Source organism: Quercus robur, chromosome 11 (assembly GCF_932294415.1).
Source record: "Quercus robur chromosome 11, dhQueRobu3.1, whole genome shotgun sequence".
Classification (NCBI taxonomy): domain Eukaryota; kingdom Viridiplantae; phylum Streptophyta; class Magnoliopsida; order Fagales; family Fagaceae; genus Quercus; species Quercus robur.
Window position 1 is genome coordinate 26,013,534 of NC_065544.1, and position 9,915 is coordinate 26,023,448.

Sequence of the window (9,915 nt, forward strand, 5' to 3'; positions counted from 1 at the left end):
CTGGTCGGAAACTCACAATGCAAACCACAATCTCTAAGAAAAATAGTTGTTAAAGAAGATAAGTTTGCTAAGATACTGGGAACGGTGGACGATATGTCCACCTCACTTAGAACTAGTTCTTCCAAGTTTGCTAACTTCTCAGCTATACTTCTGAGACCAGGCTTGTGGAGCTTCAATGGATTCAGAGCGAGGTTTAGGGAAACCAACTTAGAGAGTTGTAAAATTTCTGATGGGATCTTAATTACCTGAAAATCCAGAATAAGAGAGGTCAAGGTGAGTAAGCTTTGAAAGACGCCTTACTCCAACGGGGATTTCAGAGTGATTAAAGTTGTTGATGGAGAGATTAAGCTTTTGAAGGTGAACAAGCTGGAAGAGGCTGCTGCTGGAGTTGATAGAACCATAAAGAGAACTGTTACTGAGGTCAAGGCTGATCACATGACCCGTGTTTTCATCACATTGAATACCATCCCACGTGCAGCAATCACTACTTTGTGCCATCCACGACGAAATCTTTGAATAAGCGGATGTGGATTGATTGATGATAAGGCTTTCTTTGAATTGCAACAACGCAAAGCTCTCATCATCATGACATAGTGGCTGCACCGAAGAAAAAGAGCCAGCGGAAACAAGAGAAAGCAGAGACAATAGAAAGAGAAACTGCGTGAACATCACGAAAGAAAGTGATAAACTCATTATAATGTTCTGTTGGAGTTTGTATTGCTGTAACGCTGGAGAAGCAAATAAATAGAAAAGAGAATAGGGATTTTCTAAACCAATCTCTACGTCACCCTTACACGCCATTCATTTCTTTTTCAATTACTCCATTCAGTCCTCCTTAACATTTTCCTTAGCCGTGTAGACTACTGTATCATTCTCAAGGACAGCTTTCTTCTGTGGAATTTGGCGAAGTAAGAGAGAAACAAAGACAAAGACCAGGCGGTGAAGAGAAAATCTGGCATCTATCTATGTAATGAAGGAATAGGAAATGTAATTTTCTTTCTTAAGTTTGGTGTTAATCTAACGATATATGCGGTCCCAGTGAGAGGGTGTTGAGCCACTCCGTGTGCCGTGTGAGATGGTGAGTCTAGCATTTGATGCTAATTTTGTGACAAAATTAAAGGAGAGAGTCATACACGAGGGTTAGAAAAAAAAAAGCAAATTTGCAGAAAAATCAAAGTGATGCTGAGAGCTAGCAAAATGGTGGGTGACAAATGACAATACTGGCGTAGACGGGCAATGATGAAGCCCAATTTGGTTTTTATTTATTTATTTTTAAATGCATCTACTATTCTCACGGTTTGAGAATACAGGGTGTAGGCATTTCTCACCAAAATGTATTTCAATTTTCCTTAGTATAGCAGGTATTGTAGGTTAAATTCAAAAATAAAAAGCGCATTATATATTTTAAAGAGTAAGATCAAAGACTAAAGATTATAATTTTTTTTGTATATATATATTAAACAAATTTATTTGTGATTATATTTACTTGTATTATTAATTAGATAATTTATGATGTCACTAATTCTTCCACCAATTGAACCCCAAGTTGACTAGAAATTGAAAACCACTTTCTTTTAAGGTCTTATGTCCAGTCAAGTTTTTAAACCCAAGGTCTTGTTTTGAGTAAGAAAAAGGAAGATATATTTATATATTTAGTTGATAAATTTTCATTGAATTTAATACTTTAGTTAATAATAAGTTATGGTAAGAAAGTTTGAACAAGCTTCCTCCTTCTTTTCTTTTCTTTTCTTTTCTTTTTTTTTTTTTTTTTTTTTTTACAAGATAGAATTTATACTCTAATTTAATCTAAATGTATATGTATGTGAAACTCTCTCTTGGAGACTTGAACCCCAGTCCTTATCCCTCCACACTCCACAAACATTTATATTTGTGAAGTGACTACTGCACCAACGATGTGCGGTAGTAATTTGAACGAGCTTCAAATGGCTTGAAAGTTATGTTCTAAAAGGAATATATCATATATAGTTAAGTAAAACTTATTTACAATGTTAGGTGTGCATCAAACCCACCAAATAGAGTGGAATCCATATAATATGATACATGAAAAACGATGAAGGTTTTAAGACCGGTAGTCAATACTTAATTGCTACAAGGTCAATTTTTTACCTTCTTCCTTGAATTAAATTGAGTCTATTATCAATAATAAATGGCTACTCTAAATAGTTGATCAATAACACTGGAACTTTCCTTAAACATAAAAAAGTTCATCTCAGCTCCTCTAGTTTTGTGCTTTGTTTTAAATATATTATATATAGATATGTAAAAGAGGAAGAGAGACACCATCTCTATCATCAAGGTAAATAACAAACCCTAGGATATCAGAGATGGTGTCATCCTTTCAAAAATTAGAAACGCAAATTGTGTTTGATAATTTGATTGCTTTAACCAAAGCCACTTGCATATAATTATAATCTACTTGACTTTAAAATTGGTATTTAAGTCCCTTTCAAAAAAAAAAAAAAAAATTTGGTATTTAAGCCCTACTACTGCCTAAAATACCTAACAACCATTTATTTCTTATCCCTTGTCATGCTCCATTCAGTCCTCCTTAGCATTTTCCATGAGATATTGCAATAAATGTATCATTCTCAATGATAAGTCTCTTAGCCGTGTAGACTAAAGCCACTTCTCCACTTGACTGTGGACCATATGTATCATTCTTAATGACAACAATCTTCTGTGAAATTTGGCTAAATAGAAAAAAAAAAAAAAAAGTAAAAAAAAAAAAAAACCACACACACACAAACACTAAGCTGTGAGGAGAAAATATAGCATCTAGCTAGCTCCATGAGAGAGAGAGAGAGAGAGAGAGAGAGAGAGAGAGAGAGAGAGAGAGAGAGAGAGAGAGAGAGAGAAAAGTGGACTTGTGTTGAGAGTCTTGTATGATTTTAGTTGAGAGTCTTCATTGTTTGTATCAATGAAATTCTTATTCATCTATGGCCTTGTATACTAGTGATACAAGACAATAAACTCAAAGAAGGGGACTTGTGTTGGAAAAATAGAAGTGGAATAAAACAAAGGGATATGACCTAGGGATCAGTAGCTAGGGTTTGCTCAGATGTAGCACCAAGTGATGAAAACCAAAAAATAGAATGTGACAATCAACACCTAAGTTGCTTGGAATCAGCACCTGGACTTGCTTAGAATCAACACCAAACATTGGAAGAATACTTCCAACTCATATATCATCAATTTAATCGTCTACAATAGTACCGAATTACCAATAATAAAAGAAAATAAAACTCATAACGAGATTACATCATATATTGAAATAAAATTCAAATAGCAATCAAATATCTCTAGTAGCATCAATTAGTGAAATCAGTATCAAATATCAATCATGGTCATTTAGGTCCAACAAAATCAATTGATATTAATATGTCTAATTTGGTACTCCTCTTGGTCCCGCCTTGTGTTTGCGTGTGTATTACACAGTGCTTGTCATCCTCTGGCCTGCTCATAAAATAAAAACTAAATAAGAAGAATTGTTTCCCTTTTTCTTCATCCTTATTCCACTCTTATTGAATTTTGCAGGGAATTTTAAGAGATCTGTCTAAGGTTTCAAATGTGGCTATCCAGGATCCTTCTGTGAAGCTAATTGAACAGGCATAGCTACTTCCCTAGTGTTTGAAATTTTAAGCCTTCCCCCAGAAGACAATTCTTACCCTTTGTCTTCTGCTCTTCTCATGGGTGTTTATCACAGAATAATGGTGAAGCTAATGACTTAGTCGTGGTAACCACAACTACAGACATTGTCCCCTCCTCTAATGGCGATATCTCTGCTGTAACTGCTGAAAGGTGAGTGAAAAGTTGCATCTCCTGCAGCAGTTGCTGTGCCATTTGTTGTTTTAGAGAAAAATGTTAAATAGATCTGAATTCAATGTAATAACTTTCAACTTACTTTGATCAGCTGTAGATATATATATATATATATTCGTGCCCTCAATAGGTGTACTATTCTTCATACTTATTACTTCTGTAATTTGGGTATAGTAGAGCATGGGCCATTATGATTTGTCATCTAAATTTTGTCATTTGTGTTAATATCTCCGCAATGAAAAAAGCAGAAATTGCCAAAAAAAAAATTTCCCCTGTAAACAATGGTGAATTCAATTTCTACTTCTTTCACATATTCAAACCCCACCCTCAACTTCTCATGCACACATGTTTGAAGTATAGTTGGAATAATCAACAAGAACAATCTCATATCTTGAAGCCTTTTAAATTTTTATTTTGTTATTTTTTATAATTGAAAATTTTAATGCGAAAGGGAACTAGGGTAGCTTCCTTAGCCTATATTCACATCCTCTACTTCCTTTCCAACGTGTATTAATTTTACATATAGATATAGACTTTCTGAGAGTAAAAATTCTCTAACGCAAGCTCCATTTCCCAAGGAAATAGCTATAGTTCATTCAATAATCAGATCTGCAAGCTAGGTTGCTCACTTGTAAACAAACTCGGCCCATTTCTATATCTTCTCTTTTCTCATTTGCTTATTGGGTTGATGAAGGTGTAGGCCCTAAAACTTTAGGCAAATTGGACTTACCTCTTGTGAGGTTTCTTGAAATGACACCCCCAACTAAATGTTTCATGGAATGACAATCTGTCTCTTGAAGTTTGTATAAATATTTTTTTTCCTTAAAGTTGTTACTTTCCTAATGAAATATTTGATTTAAAAAAAAAGATACATATCTATTCCATGAGAATACTCCCCTCCTTGAGAATGACACTCTTACCCTTGAAGTTTGTATAAATGTTTAGGAATGTTTATTGAATATTTAGCTAAGAAAGTAAAAGCATGAGTGGATATGAACTTATCAGTTTCATTTAGAAAAATTCTCAAAAATGGAAATGTCCTTTATTGAAATGTTTGGAGAAAGTATCATTTCAAGAAATCTCAAAAGGTTGTTTGGTTTATTCTTAAGAATCCTCATATTTGGTTTATTCTAAGAATCTTGTATTCTTCCCAAAATAGTCTTACAATTTTAAATAAAATGTCATGCTTTTTACCCACCACTTTTATATGGCTTCCTATAAATATATAAATAATTAATATGAATCATATATTAAGTAAAATCTCCTAAAATAGTAGTCTAAGATTTCCAAATGACAACTTTCTCAAAATGAAAAAAAAAAAAAAAAAAAAAAAAAAAAAAAAAAAAAAGATATTTCCAAATGACACATACCAAAGTAACCAAACCAAAAAAATTATTTCAAAATTCTTTTATGGTTTATCAGAAAATTATGCATTATCAATCAAACTTAAAAAATAATAAAAAAGAGACTAACAATTACAAATATGAGATAAAAATTAAAGTCAACAGTAATCCTTGAAGATAAATATAGCCATAATATAAAATCGGTTTGAATACACAAAATAAGCAGGTGATTAGAAAGTGTTACTAACTTCCTATATTTTAGTTAAAGTCTATTCCATTAGGGATATAATCATCACTTTATAAAGAATAGAACATTCCCAAACATGAAAAGAATCAAAAGATACCTACATTTTTAAAAGGGAATTCAAAAAGATAGGATTGGTGTTACCTTAAATTTTTCCAACTAAACATAGCAATGCTCTTTAGGAATCCTAAAAGATCTTGTATGTGTAAAATTTATATATGTGGAAGAGTGGCAGAAATGCTAAAATTACAAATTATTTACAATATTTTTACAAATTGTTGATGTAACCAACTTCTTATTGGTTTTTATCTAAACCCATCACTAACATCACTTTTTTCATTTATCAATAACAATTCACCGCATTAACAGTTTATAAAAATTTTTGTTTCTCTAGCTTTACTCAAGTAGTGGAAGACCATACCAAATTTGTGAGAAAAGCATCATTTGCCATCTTAATAAGAACAAGTTATTATAGCTATTGTTGGGATAATAGAGGATATTTTTAGACTTTGAGGAAAATGTTAAATGTAAAATATTAATATCTTCAAAAGAAAATAGTAGGGTGGGGAAGGATACCAATTTATTATTTTTTTATTTTTGGGGAAGGATACCAAATTGGCAGAAAAAGAAGCATCATTCTCATATGTGTGAACAAGTTTGTTTGTTTTTTTGTGGGAATGTGAGAAAAAGTTGGTCAAAGAGAATATGTCTTGGTCTTGTTATTTTCGTAAATATTCATGACTTTTGGGACAGATTTTGGACTTTAATAGAGTTTGGTCTTGTTATTTTCTACGTGTGACTCGTTGTTTCTTTTTTATTCTTACACCAAAAAAAGAAAAATACAATTAAATACAAATGCCCATAAATCATAAAATTGGGTCTCCTCCATTCCTAATACTGTAATTTAACATAGCCATATGCTTGGGGATAACACTTCATATCAATTTTCCACCAAGGGACTCCTTTCTATCAGAAGCTATCTCATGAGATGATTTCATGACTCATGAGACCACTCTCTCATAACATATGAGACCCACATATGTGAGATCCATACATATTATGAGAGAGATATCTTAAAAGACCGTTTCACTCTCATAAGATAACTTTACCCTTTCTATAGTGATGTAGATGGACATCTTTCCACACCCTTCACATGGCACATACCCTCCCTTACATGTGACTCACCCTCTCTAGGCTCCACCTAATCTCCATCACACCATCCTCTATAGTCTACCCGACGTGAATTATGTTGATTGCCTCTTAATATATGTGGTTTGACATATTTTGACTTTCTTAACAAAAAAATAAGTGGTTTGACTAGTGACATTTGACCCCCTATGTCTAGGGTTTTACACATAGTCATTACCTATTTTATTAAATTGAAAAAAAAAACCATAATAATAAATAAATACCTCTTTTTTATTTATTCAAATGAATATTTACATTTGATAGAACATAAAAAAGAATATACTTGATTTTATTCTTAGATACAATCTAAAAAGATTAAATGACTTTGATTTCCTAGTTACATTCTAAATAGAAAAATGAAAATTACATGATAAAGTCAAGTTTAGAATCATTGATCTAAGAGGCTAAATTATAGGGTGGGAAGGTATTAGACTTCCACCCTTCCAAACGAGCCAGTCTTATAGAATATGTTGGTCATGGTCATTTCATACAAGCATCGTCCCAACATGTTATGATCAATAAAACATATTGAAAATTAGGGTTTAAAAAAAACATTTTATCGTTATTATATTAGGTACTGAAATTTATAACTAGCATGTTCATCAAATACAAACATGTTTTCATACATAATAATTAACCAAAGATTTGAATCTATACTACTCGGTTCAAGGTTTACACATGCATGCAGGCAAAAATGGCAAAATACCCCTGGCAAAATACCCCTTTCGTCCAAAAGTTCTAGCAAAATGTCATTGTTCTGAAATTATCTAGCAATATGCCTCTGTTTTGAGACTCAATTTTCTAAAAATCGATTTCAATATAAAACTCGATTTGTAAAAAATCGAGTTATAGGCAATCAAACTTTAAAAAAAAAAAAAAAAATTATAAAACTGGAGTTCCATTTGAAAATTTTCAAGGAACTCGAGTTCCATGAACTCAAGTTCCTTACTGAAATTCAATTTTTAGAAAAATTGAGTTTTAAAACAGGGGCATTTTCCTAGATAGTTTCAGAACAGGGGCATTTTGTTGGAACTTTTGGGCGAAAGGGATATTTTGCCATTTTGGCCCATGCATGCATGGTTGGCTTGGTGAAACAGAGTCAATGGTAGGGCTTCTAGTTATATAGACAATGCCTCTCTTTGAACATCATCTCAAAATTCCTTTTGTCTTTTGGAAATTTGGGCAAAGTCATGGCTTATTGATGATTATTTTTGAACACGGGTTTGGATGTTCTTTGAGATTGAATCTTGGTCTTGGGCAGCACCTCCTCTCTTCAAGGTTCCTTGGGTGATTAGGAATTTGTGTAGCACCTCATTCCTTCAACCTAGAAAATTTGGTTAGCACCTCCTTCCTCCAATAGTTTTGTTGACACCTCCATTGAATCTTTGAAGATTTCAACAGAGTTCAGATAATTTTAAATTTGGGAAGTGATTGAGCTTTTCTTTGAGTCAAATTAATGCTAAGGACGTCATAAATTCGAGGCTTTTGAGGGATAAAGTGTTGTGATTAACGAAAAGGATTAGAAATCACCTAATGCCTCCTTACTAAAATTTTTATCGAAGAGCAAATTGTACTTTTAAAGTTAAGATCCCTCATCTATTTATAGAAGAGAATGGTACGATGTGTGTCCCACATAATTTAAGTGCAAGCTTTCAGAATTATCCGGCATCCAAAGATTTATGATCACTTTTAGTTTTGATCCAATTTGGCTATGCCAAGTAATTAATTAAATCCATTCTTTAAAAAACCAATCATCATAATCCAAAAATGCATATTAACTTGTAAAGATTTTATTTGGTTATGATTTTTTATTTGATTTAAGTATGTGAAATATCATTTTAATCATTAAAACTTCTAAATTTATTTTCAATGTAATACTGCACAATCTAACGATTAAATTTACGATATATATGTCCTTATGTCGTGAAGGTTGTAAATTGGGTGCTACACTATTTCATTATTAAATTTTCTCCAACAAAACTTGAGGATGCTTTTCCCACTATGTGAATGTGTATTTTTTTATATATTATTTTTTTAAATGAAATTTTTGCCAATATTATAAGAATGCAAGATGTTATATTCAAGTTATGTTCACCTTTTAGTATGAACTCGTTTTACTTACACCTGAAGAGCCATAACTCTCTAGTTTTTTCTGCTAATCTATTCCAGTTAACCCAAAAAGAAAAGAAAACAAAAGAAGAGTTATATATTATCCCAAATCTGGTAAAATTAAATGGATATTCGATGGTGAACCATTATATATTATCGTAAGTTCTATTACTCATAAAATAAATTAATAAAGCTATTATATATTACTTTCATTGGATTATTGATTGCATGATCTCAATATTTTTTTTATGTAGTATTAGACCTCGGGCTTGCTTCATTTAAAAAACAATAATAATATAAAATTTAAAGTTAGTTGCGGTAAAAAGTAAAGGTCGGGCTTTGGCGCAATGACAAGTACTTTTTACTAAACACAATATGTTGTGAGTTTGAGTTCAAGAATCAAGCTTTCCAAAAATTGGGGATAAGGTTGTCTTTCATAATGACTTGCAAATCTTGTAAAAGTAGGAGTTTTATGCATTTGGACGATTTTTTATTTTTTAATTATGGTAAAGAGTCTTGAGCTTTTGTTAGTTGCTATTGATATGGACTTAATATTTTCCTCTTCAATGCTAAATATTTGCAACACCTTTGTGTGTGTTTATTATTCGTTCAATTTTTTGAAAGAAATTGATATGTATTGTTCGATAATCTTACATTTCCACCCCCCACTAATTCAATGGTCAATGTCTATACTCATTTTGCTTTAGTTTTAATTGAATAGTAGAGATTTGCTTCTACAATATTTAAAATAATCAAACATATATCTTCTTAAGTCATTAGTCATTACCTTGTATTAAGGGTCCGTTTGGATTGAACTTATTGTTGCTGAAACTAAAAACTGAAAACTGAAAACACTGTAGCAAAATAATTTTTAAATGTGTAAATAGTATCGTGGGACCCATTTTTAATATTTTTTAATACGTGAATAGTGTATGCACAGTGCATGAACAGTGCATACACTGTTCATAACAATAAATTCTGTTACCCAAAGTCAACAAATGCGGAAAAAAAAAAAAAAAAAAGGAAAAACGTAAAACTTGTAAAACACAGACGCCGGATTCAGTGGAATCCAAACTGCCTCTAAATGTGAAATATAGATATCTTGAAAAGAAAGTAGTGTGAAAGGATGCCAAATTGGCCAAAGAAAGCATCATTCTCATAGGTGAGAACAGAACAAGTAGGTCAAAGAGA

The 9,915-nt window shown here is 32.0% G+C and overlaps 1 protein-coding gene across 2 annotated transcripts in view; it reads left to right on the forward strand.

Moving 5' to 3' along the window:
* LOC126705604 (GATA transcription factor 24-like) overlaps window positions 1-3,910 on the forward strand; it is a 35,630-nt gene extending 31,720 nt beyond the window's left edge. The window contains exon 7 of one of the 2 annotated variants that reach the window (XM_050404692.1): window positions 3,725-3,910. In XM_050404692.1, the coding sequence (XP_050260649.1) occupies window positions 3,725-3,823 (99 nt within the window). In that variant the 3' untranslated portion in view covers window positions 3,824-3,910. Of the gene's footprint in view, window positions 1-3,555; window positions 3,664-3,724 lie in introns of those variants that run through there. The other variant, XM_050404693.1, reaches the window with a different exon arrangement.
* Window positions 3,911-9,915: the final 6,005 nt, after the last annotated feature.